This window comes from Cynocephalus volans, chromosome 4, assembly GCF_027409185.1.
Source record: "Cynocephalus volans isolate mCynVol1 chromosome 4, mCynVol1.pri, whole genome shotgun sequence".
Classification (NCBI taxonomy): Eukaryota; Metazoa; Chordata; class Mammalia; order Dermoptera; family Cynocephalidae; genus Cynocephalus; species Cynocephalus volans.
Genome location: NC_084463.1, coordinates 47409514 through 47430049, shown reverse-complemented (window position 1 = coordinate 47430049; position 20536 = coordinate 47409514). Strand labels below are relative to the sequence as shown.

The following is a 20536-nucleotide window of genomic DNA, read 5'->3' as shown; positions in this document are numbered from 1 at the left end:
TATGATATAGATCCCTTGGAGGAGTAGAATTTTATTCATCCTTTTATCTGTAGCAATAATGATGGTCTAGATCTGTAAAGTGGCTTTGTAGTAGTATTTTTTTGCAATTAATAATTTATTACAGTTGCAGAATCTTCCTGTTGTGATTTTTCTTTCTTCTACCATACGGAATACGTTACCTGTTGTAAGATACATGTGTACATGCACCCACAGAATTATGAACTTCCAGATTTCCATTTTGTGAACCAGGTCTGGTGACTTGAGTTGAGGAGAAATGTGCTGTTACAGGGATTAGTGTCTTTTGAGGATGTTGCTGTGGACTTCACATGGGAGGAGTGGCAGGACCTTGATGATGGTCAGAGGACTTTGTACAGGAATGTGATGCTGGAGACCTACAGCAACCTGGTGTCATTGGGTGAGTGAAACTCCTCAGTGTCGGGGCAGTACTTTCTTCTTGTATGGTACATAATCACTTATAAGATTTAATGCTATGTAGGTACAATTTTATTCCATAAAGAATGCATCATCCCTCTCCAAAGAAACATTCAAATTGGCCCTGTCATTTCATAGCATCTTAAGATGAACTCTTGTCATTCTTTCAAGAACCTGACAACAATTTTGCAAAGTCCCTGTTATTATCCATTAAAGGGTACTGTATTACCAAACCTGAAGTGATCTTCAAGTTGGAGCAAGAAGCAGAACAATGGACAATAGACTCCCAAAACCAGAGTCTACAAGGTCAGTATGTCCTGGGCACTGAAGCTGGAAAGAGTAAGGTCCAGCAGATTTTGGTCATGTTCAGCTGTTTTTACCAATATATTTGCTAGATTTCAGACCAGAGAACTGCTGGCCTACTTAGAAACTCATGCATTATATAATCTTGAAAGAGGGCTCTAACACTTATACACCCACATTTTATTTTAATGAGTAGTTCATATACTTCCCCAAATCTAATCTCTGCCTTTCTTCTTTTAGACCCTTTTATTTACTGTGAACTTTATCTGTATTCTTGGTAGCTCTCTTTTGGTCCCTTATCATGTACATCTTCTTCCAGAATGTTTTAGTCCATGTTTTTCTGCTTGTAACTTTATAAATGAAAATTGGTAATTTTTAAGGAAACAAAATTTATTTTTTATAGTTATGTAGGCAGACAAGTCCAAGGCTGAGGCATCACATCTGGTGGGGTTCTTCTCATTTGTGGAGACTCTCAGTAGAGTCCACAGTTGGTGCAGTGTGTCACAAGGTGAGAGTGGCAAAAGTGTGTCCACATGCTATTTAAAGCCACCAATCTACCCCCAATAACCCATTAACTCACTATTTCATGAACAGATCAATCCATTCATAAAGTCATGGCCTTCACTATCTAATAACTTCCTCAAAGCCTTACACTTCAAATACCATAGTTAGATTTTCTACACTATTCACACTGTTAATATGATGATCAAGCTTCAATATGTGTTTGGGGGAACATTTAAATTATAGCACAAACATTTATTTATTCACATATTTTTAACTACATCATAATTAAGTGGGTTTTATGCACTGTTTATTTTATATATAGTACTTAAAACAGCAATAATCTAAATGATGTCTCTTTCATAGGGTTCACATTCTGATGAGAATCAAGATAATAATATACATTAAATATTTGTATTAGAATCATGAGGAATATGTAACCACAATGAGAGAGAGAGAAAAGTGGGTAGTGAGAATTTAAGAAGGATATCCACATTGGGCAGTTCTAGGAAGATTATTGTTTACTTTGGCATAACATAAGTTCAACTTAACTCTTCTCCAGATTTGACATATTGTACTTGCATAAGTATAAAATTGAGAGTTTAGAGAGGACATCACTATTGGAGCTACAAATTTGGAAATTGGTTGCTTACAGCTGATTTTTAAAGTCATAATTATAGAGGAGGTTACCTAGGGTGTTAATAAGAAGATGAGCAAAGAGGTTGAGAAGTAAGCATTGTGTACCATGAATCAGAAAGTGTGAAGCTGTTAAGGATACAGCATAGGCACCTGGAAAGGAGCTACTTGACTTGGAAGGGGATTCAGGAGATTGTGGGTCCCAATATCAAGTGAACCAAGAGTTTTATTTGGAAGGGCTCAGATTTTTTTGTGGAGTACTGGAACTTGAAGTTAGCACGTTCTGCTTCTCTTTGTGAATATTATTCTAAACGAAACCAAGAGAACAAGGAATGTACACAAGACTTTATTTTTTTATGAAAATAGGACACAACTGAATCTTCATTGCAAAAAATTAAAGCCTCAGAAAGAGCAAATTATAAAGCAGAGGTGTGTGCACCAGAAAACGGAGGTAGAATGCCAGTTAAACTCAGAAGGAGTTAAATAGGAATGGAAATATTGTGGGTACATCCTTGGTTGACAACCAAATGTCTTAAACCTGCAGAAAAGGGGTGCACAGTGTGGTAAAATGGAGATTTTGAGAAGCAGAGGCAGTGATGTTAAATGAGAAAGCTGTAGTAAGATGTTTTTATCTACTGTGTGGGAAAGGAGATATTTTATCTGAAAAATTTCCAGATGTCTATAGCCTTTTTGTAGGGAAGAATAAAAACTAAACGAACAATAGGAGCAAAATTCTGAACCTAAGGCAAATTTCTGTTTAAAAGAAAGAAAATTGGTTTCCTGCTGATCCTGAAAGTACCTGATCTGATAAAGTATTACCATACTCAAATCAGAATAAGAAGGGGGAAAAGCACTATGTGATACCCACTGTTGTTATAAGAATAAAATTGAGAAATAAAATAGGGTAAACAAATGTCACATGATAAGCACTTGGTTGAAAATTATGACTAAGTGTAGGTGAAAGTTTTATCAAATATTTTCTTATGCATGAAAAATAAAGAAAATTGTACATCAGAAAATATGTTGATACAATTTTTTACATTATGGTAGTATGTAGGAAACATGTATACTTATAAATCCAATTTCCATTATTCATTTTTGTACAATCCTATTTCATGAGAATATGAAAAAACTTCTTTACCTTTACATGCTCATTTAAGCAGTACTTATGTGTGGCTTATGGATATGGTATTTTTTTCTTCTTTTAGATGTACAGATAGTCAAAGCTCTAATTACAAAAAGCCAAGAACATCATGATACACATTTGCAGGATTCTGTAATTACCAACAGCAATACATCAAGTGAGGAGAGAGTTGAAATAGAACAAGCATTTCATTTGAGCTCAAACCATATTTCAAATTCAATTATAAATAGTGAAAAGTATTTAGGAATGAGGTGCAAAGAGTTCAATGTATGTCAGAATGCACTTCCTCCTAGAGAGGCTGATTGGATGCATGCTGGAGAGAAATCTGATGAGGGTAATATAACTGGGAAATTGTGGAGACATTGTGAGCATCTTAATCAGCATTCCAAGATTCATGCTCAGCAGCAGGCTTTTGAATATAGTGGACAATGGAAATCCTTCAACACAGAGCCAATATTATTGGAACAGAAGAAAGTATATATGGGAGAGACATCCTGTAAATTTGATTATGGGAAAGTCTTTTATAAGTCAGCTGTTCTTGCCCAAGAGACAATTCCAGTATCAGAGAAAGCATTTCAGTTTGATGTATGTTTGAGAAAGTTTTGTGAAAATTATGCACTCACTGAACAGCAGAAAATACACACAGAAAAGAAACCCTATAAATATAGTGAATGTGATAAATCATTCATGAAGAAATTACCCCTTATAATCCATAAGAGCACACATACAGGGGAGAAGCTATATGTGTGTAATGAATGTGGGAAAACCTTTCACAAGTCCTCAAACCTCAGCAAGCATCAGAGAATTCACACAGGTGAAAGATCATATGAATGTAGTGAATGTCAAAAAACCTTTCATGAGAAGTCAAACCTCAACAAGCATAAGAGAATTCACACAGGTGAGAAACCATATGAATGTAAAAAATGTAGAAAAACTTTCTACTATAAATCACAACTCAATGTACATCAGAGAACTCACACAGGTGAGAAACCATATGAATGCAAAGAATGTGGAAAAACTTACTCATCTAAATCACACCACAATGAACATCAGAGAACTCACACAGGTGAGAAACCATATGAATGTAAAGAATGTGGAAAAGCTTTCTACTCTAAATCAAACCTCAGTGTACATCAGAGATTTCACACAGGTGAGAAACCATATGAATGTAGTCAATGTGGAAAAACCTTTCACAGGAAGTCACACTTCAGCACGCATCAGAGAATTCACACAGGTGAGAAACCATATGAATGTAGTCAATGTGGAAAAACCTTTCACAGCAAGTCACTCCTCAGCACACATCAGAGAATTCACACAGGTGAGAAACCATATGAATGTAAAGAATGTAGAAAAACTTTCCACCGTAAATCACGCCTCAATGAACATCAGAGAACTCACACAGGTGAGAAACCATATGAATGTAAAGAATGTGGAAAAACTTTCTACTCTAAATCAAACCTCAGTGTACATCAGAGACTTCACACAGGTGAGAAACCATATGAATGTAGTGAATGTGGAAAAACCTTTCACAGGAAGTCACACCTCAGCACGCATCAGAGAATTCACACAGGTGAGAAACCATATGAATGTAGTGAATGTGGAAAAACCTTTCATGAGAAGTCACTCCTCAGCATGCATCAGAGAATTCACACAGGTGAGAAACCATATGAATGTAGTGAATGTAGAAAAACTTTCCACCGTAAATCACGCCTCAATGAACATCAGAGAACTCACACAGGTGAGAAACCATATGAATGTAAAGAATGTGGAAAAACTTTCTACTCTAAATCAAACCTCAGTGTACATCAGAGAATTCACACAGGTGAGAAACCATATGAATGTAGTGAATGTGGAAAAACCTTTCACAGGAAGTCACACCTCAGCACGCATCAGAGAATTCACACAGGTGAGAAACCATATGAATGTAAAGAATGTAGAAAAACTTTCCACCGTAAATCACGCCTCAATGAACATCAGAGAACTCACACAGGTGAGAAACCATATGAATGTAAAGAATGTGGAAAAACTTTCTACTCTAAATCAAACCTCAGTGTACATCAGAGACTTCACACAGGTGAGAAACCATATGAATGTAAAGAATGTGGAAAAACTTTCTACTCTAAATCAAACCTCAGTGTACATCAGAGACTTCACACAGGTGAGAAACCATATGAATGTAGTGAATGTGGAAAAACCTATCACAGTAAATCGCACCTCAGCAGGCATCAGAGAATTCACACAGGTGAGAAACCATATGAATGTAGTGAATGTGGAAAAACCTTTCACAGGAAGTCACACCTCAGCAGCCATCAGAAAATTCACACAAGTGAGAAACCATATGAATGTAGTGAATGTGGAGAAACCTTTCACAGGAAGTTACACCTCAGCAGGCATCAGAGAACTCACACAGGTGAGAAACCATATGAATGTAAAGAATGTGGAAAAACTTTGTCCTCTAAATCACACCTCAATGAACATCAGAGAACTCACACAGGTGAGAAACCATATGAATGTAAAGAATGTGGAAAAACTTTCTACTCTAAATCAAACCTCAGTGTACATCAGAGACTTCACACAGGTGAGAAACCATATGAATGTAGTCAATATGGGAAAACCTTTCATGGGAAGTCAAACCTCACCAGACATCAGAGAATTCACACAGGTAAGAAACTATATGAATGTAATGAATGTTCAAAAATTTTCTGAAGTAAATCAGACTTCAATGTACATCACAGTACTCACACAGGTGAGACACCATATGAGTATAAAGAATGTACAAAATCTTTCTACCATAACTTGGATCTCAATAAACATAAGAAAAGTCACACATAGAAAAGGCCCTATGAATACAATGAGTGTGAAAAAACCTTCAAACGTAAGTCAATCTTCAACATGCATCAGAGATTCACACAGATGAGAAGACCTATGTATGAAATGAATGTGGAAAAACTTTTCACCAGAAGTTAAACCTCAGCAAGCATTGGAGAATTTACACATGTGAGAATCCAGATGAATGTAAAGAATATAGGAAACGTTTCCGCAGTAAAGCAGACCTCAGTGTACATCAAAGAACTCACACAGTTGTGAAACCATATGAATGTAGGAAATCTTCCTACCAGAAATCAAACCTTGCTAGTCATGAGCACACTTCAGGATGCATCAGAGAACTCATGTGAAAGAGAAAACCTATGAATGTACAGCTGTCCATTCATATCCACAGTGGATTGGTTTCAAAACTTTCCATAGATACCAAAATCTGTGGATGCTCAAGTCTTATATGAAGTGGTGAGCTATTGTGTAACATTCTGCTGCACAATTTCACATCATGTCTAGATTACTTATATTACTGAATATGTTAAAAACAATATAAGTAGTTGTAGTTTTTTTGGTATATTTTGCATTGCCATACTTTCTTTTTTTCAAATATTTTTGACCTATATTTGGTTCAATCCATGAATGTGGATCTTGTGGATATGGAACACTCATTGTAATGAATGTAGAACATCTTTTGTCAGAAGTCACACCTAAGCAGACATCAGAGAACTCAAATAAGGGAGAAATACTGCATGGCAAAGACTAGCTATTTTTTCCAGAAAAATACACACACACACACACACAAAACACTGTCTTTTGTACAGACAGCTTTTTCAGCAAATGGTGCTGGGAAAATTGTATACACTTGCAGAAAGATAAAGTTGAACCCCTCACACAAATCAGACCCATTCACAAAACTATTCAAAACAGATCTCTTATTGTTTGTAGGAGATAAAATTATAAAACTTATAGAGCAATAATGGAGTAAATATTTGTAATTATAAGGTAGGTAACAATTTCTTAGAAATTACACCAAAATCACGTTCTAGAAAAGGAAATAAAAAGATAAACTGCATTTGATAACATTTTGACACTTATGTTTTTCAAATGAGGCCATAAAGAAAATAAAAAGACAAGTCAATTAATGTAAAAAAGTTTTAAATTATTTATCTGTGTGAGGGGGGTGTATTTTGAAATAAAGGTGAAACTCTTAAAAGTCAATAATAGACAATCAAGTCTTTAAAATGGACAAAGGCGGCGTGGCACGGGGGGGTCATCCGTCAGCTGTCCCAGTCACGCAGGCAGTGCGCTCCTTCACGCACTAAAATGGACAAAGGATTTAAATACACGTGTCTACAAGGAAGATATGCAAATTATCAATAAGTATGTGGAATTATGAACATTATTGTAATTAGAGAAATGCAAATGAAAACCATAAGGAGGATAATTAATACCCAATAAAATGGCTATAATATAGACAATAATAAGTGTCAACAAAGATTTACAGAATATGGAACTGTCATATTGTAAATGAGAATGTAAAATAGTGCAGGCACTTTGAAAAACATTTTGGCAGTTTCTCAAAATATTATCTAGAATCACCGTAGTGCTCAAACATTTCTTTTTCAAGTGCATGAAAAAAAATAAAAAAATAGATAAGTTTATGGCCAAAGACTCATGTGTGAATGCTCATAGCAGCACTATTTATAATTGCCAAAAGTAAATGAAACAAATATTCATCCACTAGCAGAATTTAACATGTATGTGGTGTATCTGTGGCATAGAATACTATTCCCCAATCAAAGCAGATATAGTAATGATATCTGCTCTAACAGGAAAGATCATCAACAGTGTCCAGCTATGTGAAAGAAACTAGACCTAAAGAAACTACATAATTTATTTTTGCACTTAAGATATTTTTATAAAGGCTCATCCATAGGCACAGGAAAGGCATTAAAATTTTTCTAGAGCTGGAGTGGTGAAAGAGTAAATGCAAATGAGATGAGTCATGGACATATTCTAAAGTTTGTGATTATGGTTATATAATTGTATTTTCTAGTATTCCACATGTGTGTAATTTTATGTGTTGGACTTAGTGATAATTAAAAAAGAAAAGTTGAAAAACATGAAAATGAACTCTGAAGATGAATATGCTGTAGGTGGAGGTCTTTGACATTTACTCTTGGAAGAGTCTCAATATATTATTTTCTCATTGGCTGATGGCCACTAACAGGATTATCCAATCAGAGCTGGCCTACTGGTCTTTCAGAAGCCCTTTTTTGAAAACGGAGTATGAATAGGCTTCCAAGGTCCCTACGTGCCATTTTTCTCTTTTCTCAGGCTTGGCATCTCTGCTCTTCACAGCTGGGCTGTGCTATTTTTCAAACAGTGTAAAAACACCATCCCTGAGTCTCAGAGCAAAGACATGAGCTGCAGAGAGTGACAACAGCAGAATGAATGACTCTGCTAGTATGTCAGAGATGGTGGGAGCAGATTCTCCCAGAGGTTAGTGTTCCTGGGTCCATGCACTTCTCAATCCTACCCCAACAAGTCAGGCTTTCTGGGAACAGATTTCATAATCTGTGAGCTTTTTACATAGGGACAATGTCCACAGTCCCCAAGCATATTTCTCCTAAAGCGCTGGAGGAAGGAATAGTAACTTATGACATACATGTGAATGTACATCTTCCTGGAATAATTCACTGGTTGTGGTGGGTCATTGCAGGAGCTGCCTGGTTGCCTTAGCATCTATAGGTGAAAAAAGAGAACAGACTCACTGTCTGCTAATTGCCCCCAGGGCTCTGAGTATCTTGCTCAGGTCATGCTGGGCTTGGGGAACAGGAATGTAGTCAGTATTTGTTGTCACAGAAGTCAGGTTGAGTCTAGGGATAAATGACCCTACCTGACTACCTTCTGTTGCCACATTCTGGAAAACATCAGGAGGGTCTCCTTCTCCTGATTGGTGAGAGTATAATGACATCCTGGCACTCTGTTGTTTATTTATTTCTACAGCCTTCCAGAGTACTCCTGTGGGTGTTTCTTAGGTAAATTCCATAGTTTATAGTTGAATGTAGTAGATAAGAGGAGGAAAAATGGTTCTTGTCATTTTGTTCAGACAGGAAGTTACAGTTTACAAATATTTTCTTTGACTCAGGGCTTTTCTGTCATTTTTAACTAATTTATCTAAATTGACATCAAAGGTCCTCCAACACAACAATGATAAAGTTTAAAATTGAAGAGACTCCATTTCCCCACTGAACACCAATACTTTTCCTCCTATAGACTACACTCCCATAACTGCATGGGTTAAGTTTCTGAAGAAGAGATAGTGTTTTACCCATCTGGTTTCTCTTCAGGTTCATGAGTGTGCCTTTTGTAACAAGGTAGCTGTCATCTAAAAACACATTAATTTGTTTGTGATTTTATATTAACTTGGAATTCCAGGACTGTGTTGATTGATTAGTTATTGTACTTAACCTGTATTGTTCCTGATTGTATTAGGGCTGCTGCAGTCCTTTTAAGAAATAATGATGTTTGCTGAAGATTTTTTTCCTACAGATAGTTATAAAATCGTATGACTTTGAGTACCTCCATACCAGTCTAGTTTCCTTGAGAAAATATTTTAAAACCTTAAAATAGTCTTAGTTACTGTATTTTTTATGCCCTTGTAAGTAAGGTGGAGAGCAGAAACAACATTGTGGCAGTTGTATCCACAATGGCTGGAGCAAAGTTTGCGCTCAAATGCTAGAGATGGAAATGGAACCCTTATTCATAATTTTGGTTAAAAAAAAAAAAGCCAATGTCAAGAAGTGGCGTTCTTCATGGTATGCTCCTCATGGGAGTATGGAGGACTTAATTGAAGCTCATTCAGGTCAGCAATGGCTTCCTGTCTCCAACCAGAAGACACTCCTTAGTCCTCGACTTATTATATACTTCTCAGTAGCCATTGAAATTTCTCCTTGGTTTCGGTAACACTGGTGTCCCTGTTTTCTCTTCACACTCTCTTGCCCTTCTTTTTAGTCCACATAGGGAGTTCAAAATTAAAAGTTTAAATGACCCCATGTCCAAGACTTGGTATTTGTTCTTATTGGTGTTCTCTTGCTAGACAGCATCACCTGTGCTCAAAGATGCATGCTGGTTCTGAATTTTATCCTCGCTTCATCCAGATCTTATCTATATTTCATGAGTTCTATTCTTGGTCATCTGATGTTTCTCAAACTTGACTCCTGAAACACAAAATGCTTTCCTGCTCTTGCAACAAAAACAAAGTCAATAAACAACACACAAAAAAAATGAAAAACTGGGGGAAATCCCGTGTGTGTGTGTGTGTGTGTGTGTGTGTGTGTTTCTTTCTTCTCATAACTATCAACAAAGGTTTTCCAAGTATTGCAATCTAGATATTTGGAAAACAGGTTGGTCCAGGATCCTCTCATAGTCACACAAATATGTGATTTTTGTTCATTTGTTTTTGGCTCTCACATGTTTCTCAGTTCTATCACCTCTTCTCCACCTCAACTCTGATGACCAAGTACAAGGTACCATCACTCCTAACAACACTGGGCTCTAAAAAATTACAGTGAACTGCTGGTAGGGGAATATCCAAGTCATTATTCCATTTTAAAATTTGTGTTTTTGTTCTTTCATTACATTCGGTTGTTTTCAGTATAAAATTAGAACACTTGCATTCCTAAATTTTTTTCCAGAGTTTTTCATTTTTTTGATGCTATTTTCAATGGTATCACTTTTTTAGTTATGTTTCCAGAATGTTTATTGCTAGTATATAGAAATACAATTGATTTTTTTACATTGACGTCATAACCTGCTACACTGCTGAACTCATTTATTTTTGAGGATTTTAAGTTGAATTCCACAGGATCTTTTATACCCAGAATTATATTTTGAGCACTAAAGTAAAGCTTTACTCTTTTTAAATAAAGTTTTGCAATTCAGAATCCTTTTTTCTCATTTTTATTGCATGATTTCCTTAGAAAAAGCGTCCTGTATTTATTACAAGCAGTAAAAGTAAAAGATTGAAGAAGAACAGATAAATATGTCTCCAGCAAAGGAATCCAACAAAGCATAGAGTTTGCTATGTTTTTGTTGTTACTACTCTAATAAAATTCTGTAACATGATTTTTGTAAGCCTCATGGTAACCACAACACAAAAGCTTAAGAGACATACTAAAAATAGCGAGAAATCAAAATGTAATGCTAGAGAAAACCACTTTGCCACAAAGGAAGACAGTAAGTATGGGAAAAAGGACAAAATAACCTACAAAATCACCAGAAAAAAATAATAAAATGGCAGTAACAACTCCATGTATATCAATAATACCCCTAAATATAAATGGATTGAATGCCTTAATTACAATATAATAAGAGGAATAGAAATAATTATGTCAAAGGGATACCTGTACTCCAATGTTTATTGCAGCATTACTTATAATAGACAAGAGTTGCACGAGCCCAAATGTCCATCATCAGATGAGTGGATAAGGAAAATGTGGTATGTCTACACAATGAAATGCTACTGTACTATAAAAAGAATGAAATGCTACCATTCGCAGCAACATGGATGGACTTAGAAAAAATTATATTAAGTGAAATAAATTAGGCACAGAAATTGAAATACCACATGTTCTCACTAATTTGTGGAAGCTAAAAATCAATCAATCAATTAATAAACAAACAGTGGGCAGGGGTTGGCGGGGAAGAAGACACAACAATCACAACAATTCCTTGAACCTGTTAAGTGAACAGATAACGTTGATGGGGGAGGGGGAGAGGGAAAAGAGAGGAATTGGTAAAGGAACACAAATAGCACTACATTGTATATCGATAAATTAATAAAATAAAATACACAAAGTGGCTGAATGGATTATAAAGCAAGAATCCACAATATAAAGTGCAAAAAAACTTACCTCACCTATAAAGATACACACTGTCAGAATGTGGAGGGATGGAAACATATTTTATCGAAATGTAAACCAAAAAAGAGCAGGAGCAGCTATGCTTATCTCAGATAATATATACTTCAAGCCTAGGAAACTTCAAAATAGAAAAGATCAGGAAGGTTATTATATAATGCTAAAAAGATCAATTCAACAAGAAAGTATATACAGACCCATTTTAGTCCATTTTGTGTTGCTATAACACAAATATCAGCGTCTGGGTAATTTATAAAGGAAAGAGGTTTATTTGGCTTATGATTCTGAGACAGCTGCTTCTAGCACAGGCCTCAGGCTGCTTCTACTCATGGTGGAAAGTGGCAGGTAGCCAGTGGGTAAAAACAGATCACATGGCGACAGGAAACAAGAGAGAGAGATAAGGCGCCAAGGTCTTTTTAAGCAATGAGCTCTCGTGGGAACTAATAGAGCGAGAACTCACTCATTAATGCCCCCTCCCCCAGGGGGAGCATTAATACATTCATGAGAGTTCTGCTCCCATGACTCAATCAGTTTCCAACACTGCCAAATTGGGGATCAAATTTCCACATGAGTTTTGGAGGGGATCCAAACTCATCAACACATTCAAACTCCATCATTTTGCCCCTGGCCCCCCAAAACTAATGTCACTCTCACATACAACATACAATCACTCTATCCCAATAGTCCCAAAAGTCTTAGCTTGTTCCAAAACCAACTTAAATTTCCTAAGTCTCCTCTGAGAACAAAAGCAAAAGTCCTTCCAGCTGTGGCCCTGAAAATCAAAACCAAATTTATCTACTGCCAAGATACAATTGTGGAACAGGCAATGGGTACACTTTCCCATTCCAATAGGGAGGAACAGGCTAAAAGAAAGGAAAAACAGGTCCCAGAGAAGTCCGAATCCCAGCAGGGCAGGCATTAAATCTTAAAGCTACAAAATAATGTTCTTTGATTCCAAGCCCTGCATCCTGGGCACAAAAGGGCATCAGGCAGCCTTGTTCCCACAGCTCTGCCAGGCACAGCCCAGTGAAACACACTGGTGCCTATAGCCTTTCCAGGATTGCGTTGCATGTTGCCAGTGGCCCTGAAGTTCTGGGGTCAAGGCAGCAGCCCTGCTGCACTGGTTCTACTAGACATTTCCCTGGTGGGGGTTCTCTGTGGGGGCTCCAACCCCACTTTTCTGCTTGGCATTGCTCTAGTAGATGGCCTCTGGTCTCTCTGCTCCTGTGGTAGGTCTCTGCCTGGACTTCCAGGCTTTTCTATACATCCTCTGGAATCTGGGTGGAGGCTGCCATGACTCCACGGCGCTCACATCCCGCCGGCTGCACACTTAACACAGCATGGACACCACAAAGGTTTCCTCTACTCTCCAGGGCTGCTGCACAGACCACACTTGGGGCTGTTCCAGCTAGAGCAGGTGGGATACAGGGAGCAGGATCCCAAGGGCAGCTGCGCCCCAGGTCTATCCTCCAGGATAACTCAGTCCTTCTAGGCCTCAGGGTCTGTGATGTGTGGGGCATGCTTCCAGACTTCTGAAATGCCTGCAGGGCTTTCCTCTCATTTTCTCCACTATTAGCATCTGGATGCCTCACTGCCAAGATAATGTCTTTAGCAACCAGTTTATCTGCTTCACCCTTGCATTGTTCTCTGGCTCTCTACTTCTTTCAATTAGCAATAATCGTGCCTCGGATAAACCTCATTGGCTACGATACTGCCACTGTGCAAAGCTGGCTCTCTACTTCTTTACTGCATGGACAGGCTGCAAATTTTCCAAAACTTTATGCTCTGCTTCCCTTTAAAATTCTGGCTTTACATCATGACTTTGCCACCATAAGTAAGAATAGGCTCTTCAAAGCAACCATGCATCTTCCTTCATGCTTTGCTGCTTGGAAATTTCTTTGGCCAAATGCTCTGGTTCACAACTCTTAAGTTGCAACTTCCACTAAGTCCAAGGGCATGGACACAATGCAGCCAGGTTCCTTGGTATGATGTAGCAAGGGTTATCTTTTGTCCAATTCTCAATACATTCCTCATTTCTACCTGCGACCTCACCATCCACATGACCTTTACTGTCCATATTTCTATCAGCATTTTGCTCACCATCACATAAGTCTCTAAGACATTCCAAACTTTCCCTCGTCTTTTTCTCTTCTTCTAAGTCTTCCAACCTCCTCCAACCTTTGCCCATTACCCGGATCCAAGGCTGCATCCACATTTTCAGATATCTGTTTAGCAACACCCCACTCCTCAGTACCAATTTTCTGTTTTAGTCTGTTTTGTGTTGCTATAACAGAAATAACTGAGGCTGGGTAATTTATAAAGGAAAGAGGTTTATTTGGCTTATGATTCTGGGACAGCTGCATCTGGCAAAGGCCTCAGGTTGCTTCTCCTAATGGTGGAAAGTGGCAGGCAGCTGGGGGTACAAGCAGATCACATGGGGAAAGGAAGCAAGAGAGAGAGATAAGGGGCCAGGGTCTTTTTAAGCAATGAGCTCTGATGGGAACTAATAGAGTGAAAACTCACTCATTAATCCACCTTCCCCCAGGGAGAGCATTAATCCATTCATGAGGGACCTGTCCCCATGACTCAATCAGTTTCCAACACTGCCACATTGAGGATCAAATTTCCACATGAGTTTTGGAGGGGACAACACATCCAAACTCCATCAACACCTAACTTTGGAGCACCCAGTTATATGACAAATTACTATTAGACCTAACAGGTGACATAGATTTAAACTCATTAATATTTGCAGACTTTAATACCCCACTTTTAGCCAAACACAGATCATCCAGACAGAAACTTAACCAGGAAACCTTAGAATTGACCTGTAGTATGGACTGACTGACTTTAATAGACATTTACAAAATATATCATCCAACAGGTGCAGAATACATATTCTCAATGGCACATGAAACAATCTCTAGAACAGACCACATGATAGGACACAAAACAAGTACTAACAAATTTTTGTAAAATTGAAATTATACCTACTATCTTGTCTAACCACATTAGAATAAAGCTAGAAATCAATAACAAAAGGGTTACTAGAAACCATAAGAAATACATGGAAATTAAACAATATGCTCCAAATCAATGAATGATCAAGAAAGAAAATAAAAAGGAAATAAGAAAATTCCTGGAGACAATAGAAAATGAAAACAATATCCCTGTCCCTATAGGATACACTGAAAGCAGTTTTAAGAGGGAAGTTGTAACACCTACATCAGGAAAGAAGAAAAACTCAAAATAAACAGCCCAACATTACACCTTACGAAGCTAAAAAAGTAAGAACAAGGTGGAGGCCCCAGGTAGAGCAACTTGTTCATGAATTATTAAGCATTTAATAGTGGGAACACAAAAATGTAGATTCTGACTTAGGTGAGAAGCCATCATGGCCCTCCACATGATGCCATGAAAGATGTGCACAAATGACCCCAACAGTCAGTGTGCCCGCACCCAGACATTGCCTGGAGCTGAGGGCAGCATCAGTCATGAACAAAGGGGGGAAAGGAAAGGCTTATTATCACCAGGTTACAGAAGAGCAGGGGGCCAAGACCCATGCCAGTGAGGCAGTGGGAGATCAAACTGTGCATGAACCCAGGTTCTAAGCCCCCTGGCATATGCTACATTTTCTCATCAGACAACTTTCAAAACACAAATCCAAGTTAAATTTAATAAACATTTAAAGAAAGCAATCATAGATCATTAAACTCCATATGTGGGACCATTTTGTGAGCAGCAGAGCAACTGAACTCGTCACACCACCATGGAACTGGCCATACATCTCCATTTCAATAGAATGGTCCAGGCTTATTTACAACCCATCCACAACATGTGAAGCTCCACATGTGAACATATTGTATATTTGATAGAATGTAGTTTAACTTCCTGATGGGAGAAATGGTCTCTCTTTCAATTTAAGTTGTTATTTTTTTTGTCTTTGTCAAATGCACATCATTTTATAATTTCATGGGATATTTTCTCTTTTCTAGATGTAATTTTTTGCAGGGAATTGTAATTTGCTTTTTGGATATTATCTTCTTAGCTCTTCTCCATTCTCCTGCGAAGCTTCCATCTATCTTTTCAACCTTTAAAATACTAGACATTTGGGGGCCGGCCCGTGGCTCACTCGGGAGAATGCAGTGCTGATAACACCAAGGCCACGGGTTCGGATCCCATATAGGGATGGCCAGTTAGCTCACTGAGTGAGCGTGGTGCTGACAACACCAAGTCAAGGGTTAAGATCCCCTTACCGGTCATCTTTTAAAAGAAAAAAAAATACTAGACATTTAAAATCTTAGCTACTAAAAGTTATGAATATTTTTAAAATTATGTTTTTCGCATGAATCCTTCCCAGTCCCCAAGATACAAGTCTAGTTGCCTACATATATTTGTAATATATAAATTTTAACATAAGAACCTGTTGGGTTGTTTATGCTTATTTTAATTTTTTCAGGTTTAGTGTGGTATAATTGACAAAAAAAATATGTACATTCAAGGAGGACAATATGTTGTTTTGATGTATGTATACATTTTGAAATGATCACCATGATCAGGCTATGTAATGTATCATCTCCTCATGTAGTTAGCCTGTGTGTGTGTTGGGTTGGAGAAAAGGTGATAGAATTGAGAGTTCCATGGAACAAGAACAGATCCCGAATACCCAAAGCAATCCTGAGAACATAAATAAATAAATAAATAAATAAATAAATAAATAAATAAATAAATAAATAAATAAATAAATAAATAAAGTCAGAGGTATTGCACTACCTGACTTCAAATTGTACTATAAAGCTATAATTACCAAAACAGCATGCCACTGGTATAAAAATGGACAGAGGGACCAATGAAGCAGAATAGAGAACTGAGAAATTAACTCATGTTTATAGTCAACTGATCTTTGAGGAAGGCACCAAGTAAACACATTAAGGAAAGGACTGCCTCTTCAATAAATGATGCTGGCATAACTGGATATCCATGTTAGAAGAATAAAACTAGACCTGTACCTCCTGCCATATACCAAAGTCAACAAAAATTTTACATCTAACAAGGTATTAATATCCAGAATATAAAATGAACTGAAATAACAGTAAAATAACAAGCAAACCATCTTTTAAAAAATGGGCAAAGGAGCTGAATAGACATGTCTCAAAGGAAGACATACAGATAACCAACAGGTACGTGAAAAAATGCACAACAGCACTAATCATCATGGAAATGCAAAGCAAAACCAGTTAGTCTGACAATCATCAAAAAGACAGAGAATAAGAAATGTTGGCAAGGCAGCAGAGAAAGAGTAACCCTTCTACACTGTTGGTGGAACTATAAATTGGTGCAGCCACCATGGAAAATAGTATGGAGGTTCTTGAAACAACTACAGATAGAACTGCCTGATGATCTAGCAGGGTATATACCCCCCAAAATGGAAATCATCATGTTGAAAAGATACCTGCACTCCCATGTTTATCACAGCTCTATTTACAATAGCCAAGAGTTGGAATCAACTTAAATTTCCATCAACGGACAACTGGATAAGAAAAATATGGCATATATGCTCAATGGAATACTACTCAGCCATAGAAAAGAATGAACTTCTGTCATTCGCTGCAGCCTGGATGAGCCTGGAGAAAATTTTGTTCAATGAAATAAGCCAGGCACAGAAAAAGAAATAATGCCTATGCTCACTTATAAGTGGGAGCTAATAAAAAAATTAATAAATATAAAAGAAAAAGAAGAAAACAATTACAATAATGTGCTCATCTTTCAGGAGAACAGGATTGTGGTTACTAGAGGCTTGAAAGGGGGAGGAGGGAGGAGCTTTAGCATGAAACTGGTTAACAGACAAAGAATATATTTTATAATATAAATGTGCTAATTATGTTGATTTTGTCATCACATATTGTACACAGTTATTGATATTCAATTCTGTAACTCACAAATATGTACAATCATGTTTCAATTTTTTAAAATGTATGTAAAATTGTAGGGGTGGAGATTGGGTTGAAGTATAGGTGAAAGCAAAGTGCCACATGCTTAGCTGTTGAGGCTGGGTGACAGGTCTATTATACTATTTTGTTTATTTTGTATGTTTAAAATGCTCATTAAGAAAACACTTGTATAAAAGACAGAGTTGATCTCTACTGTTAGCTGTTAAGATTTTGGTTACTTTGGGGAGGAGGGTGGGAGAAAGTGATTGTTGAGATGCATGAGTCAGGCTGGTTCTATTTGGTGGTTACACAAGTGGGTTCCCTTTGAAGTAATGCATAGAGCTTTACGTGAATGCTTTGTGCATATATTTTAATATGAATGTTATACATTGTTAAAGTTTCTAAATATTACATATTTGCACAAAACTTCTAAACTCAGCAGTGTTTTCTTTTGTTTTAAGGTACTACAAGTTCATTCTTGGCATCATCAGATAGGTTTTAACATTCTAAGATGTTTATTCATATCCTGACCCTTGGGTAATCCCCTATGGCCAAGAACAAATAGTAAATTAAGAAGTTTGCCTTTAATCTTTCCCCTCCAAATCCAAACTCAGAGGGACAAAGGCGTGGATAGATCTTAGAACACGGTGTTTCTTCGTTCTGGGACCCATTTTTATTGCATTGCTGTCTGATCATTAGGAAGGTAAATGGGCCCACACCAAGCAGCAGATGGCAAGCAGTGGTTTCTCCTTAGACCCTTCCTGCTTGCAGCCCTCTGCTGTCTGTCTGGGCACCACCTCTCCCACCCTTGGGCCTGAGGAGAGATGTTGGTGGGAAGCAGGTGTTCCCTCACCTCTTACCTAGAAGGGGGTTTCAGTTCCTTCACCCCCTGATATCAGGAACATCAGAGCTCTCAGAGCTGCACTTGCAACGTGGCAGCTGCTGGCCACGTGTGGCTACTGAGCACCTGGCATGTGGATGGTCTGAATTGACATGTGCTGAAAGCATAACATACTCAGCGAGTTTTGAAGATTTAGTACCAGAAAAAGGAAATACTTCATTAATATTTTCGTATTGCTCACATATTAAGATGATAATATTTGGAGTTAAACAAATTATTACAATCAATTTTATATCTGTCTCTTTTGATTTTCTTTTATGCGGCTACAAGAAAATTTAAAATTACACACGTGGATCACGTTTTATTTCTACTGGACATTGCTGCCTCAGATGACCGCCTCCCTTTGCAAAGCTCAGGCTGCCTCCTCAAAATTCCAGAGGCCAGGAAGGTTATAAAATCTTAAATGGTAAAATAATTGTTATCACATTGTTTCCACTTGTGAATAACGTGTGTGTGTGTGTACACGTAGATATACTCATATATGAACAAGTCATAAATGAACATAACCTTATATACAAGGTCACATGCCAATATCTCCTCTGGCAGGGTCAGATCCCACAGCAGGGAGGAAGCCCTGCCTGAAAAGGGCTGCAGCCCAAAACCTGTCACTCTGCCTCATTCAGCAACGTGTCTGCGCTTACCTCCTGCCACTCAGGGCCTGAGAGGGGCGGGGCCTGAAGCTTTGTCCAATCAGGGAACAGCCAGGGAGGAGGGGGCGGCCTTCCACAGTCTGGTGGGATTTCTGTCTCTGGCGCTGGCGGAGCTCCGCGGGTCTCCACAGCTCCCTGTCCGGGAGGCCCAGGTGACTACCCATGGCCTCTGTCGCCCTGTGACCTGCAGGGACTGGGAGATCCTCGGGAAGGAAGCAAGGACAGTCTGGATGCTGGGAAATGATGGGTGTATGGGGAGGGTCCTCCGTCACGGAAGGGGGCTGGTCGGAACTGGTCCTCTATGGCCACGGTGTGTGCACTGGGTGGCAGCCGAGATCCCCTGGGTGTTCTGTCTCATCCCTTCATTGTGACTTCAGGAGTCCGGAGCCCTCTGTGGGCAGCTCCGTGCATCTCCTCAGATTGCGGTGACAGCGGGAGGGTCATGGGGAAAATCCCCACGCGGTGTATGGTCCAGGAGAGAAGGAGATGCAGTCCCTGGGGTCTCCAGTCCCTCCTTTCTACTGTTAAAAATTAAACTGAGACTTCGTCAAAATGTTGGAGAGTTTATTTAAGCAAACAGTGATTTATGACTGGGAAGCTCCAGTCCTGGTATGTGGTTTGGGGTCCATGGGAGGGTCTTAAGGAAAAGCGTTTGTAAGGTGTAGGTGGAAGCAAAACAGCAGATAATTGATTGGCTGCAGTGGTGTAGTCTCCTTATTTGCACCATTTGGGTGGAAATTTCCTGATTGTGTAATTAGAGGTTCATTTGTGGTTCCTGGTTGCTTAAGCCTAAATTTTGTTTTTCTCTAAGTTAGTAATTTACAAGAAAGGCGTGTGAGTTAGATTTCAGTTTCCTTAGGGGCCTACAGCCCCTTCACTCTTATTGCCTAGTTTTAATTAACACTCCAAAGAGGGCTGGCCTCCCCCTGCCTTTTTCAATTGTATGGAAAGCAGAGTCTCAAATCCAGTCCCCTGTCCCCTCAGCCTGCCATCTTCTAGGGCTTGCAGTAAAACCCTAAATTTCCAGTTCCTTCTCCACATTCCCAAAGCCAACTTCTTGTCTCCAATTCACAATGTTGTCGACTATTTGTTTATTATTGTACATTGCAAACAGAAACAGTATTTTAATTGTTCATCATACTTTCACAGAGCAATTGATGGCTCTTTTAAAAGTATTTCTTTTTTTGTTTTTGAACATTTCATATGACAGATAAGCAGAGAACAATTACCTCCCACTCTGCTATAAAAAATCTTTGTGCCTCACCTCCTATTATCGTCCCTAGGCAGAGACACCTTAT

At 38.3% G+C, this 20536-nt stretch overlaps 1 protein-coding gene and 1 pseudogene across 1 annotated transcript in view; one reads left to right on the top strand and one right to left on the bottom strand.

The window, feature by feature from the left end:
- The window catches only part of LOC134376095 (zinc finger protein 420-like), a 32003-nt gene extending 12193 nt beyond the window's left edge, over positions 1-19810 (top strand). Inside the window, 5 exon segments of the mRNA XM_063094770.1 lie at positions 289-415; positions 649-738; positions 3081-5762; positions 19212-19390; positions 19616-19810. Of these exon segments, the coding sequence (XP_062950840.1) occupies positions 289-415; positions 649-738; positions 3081-5762; positions 19212-19390; positions 19616-19810 (3273 nt within the window).
- Positions 13418-13486, bottom strand: LOC134377393 (U4 spliceosomal RNA; annotated as a pseudogene).
- Positions 19811-20536: the final 726 nt, after the last annotated feature.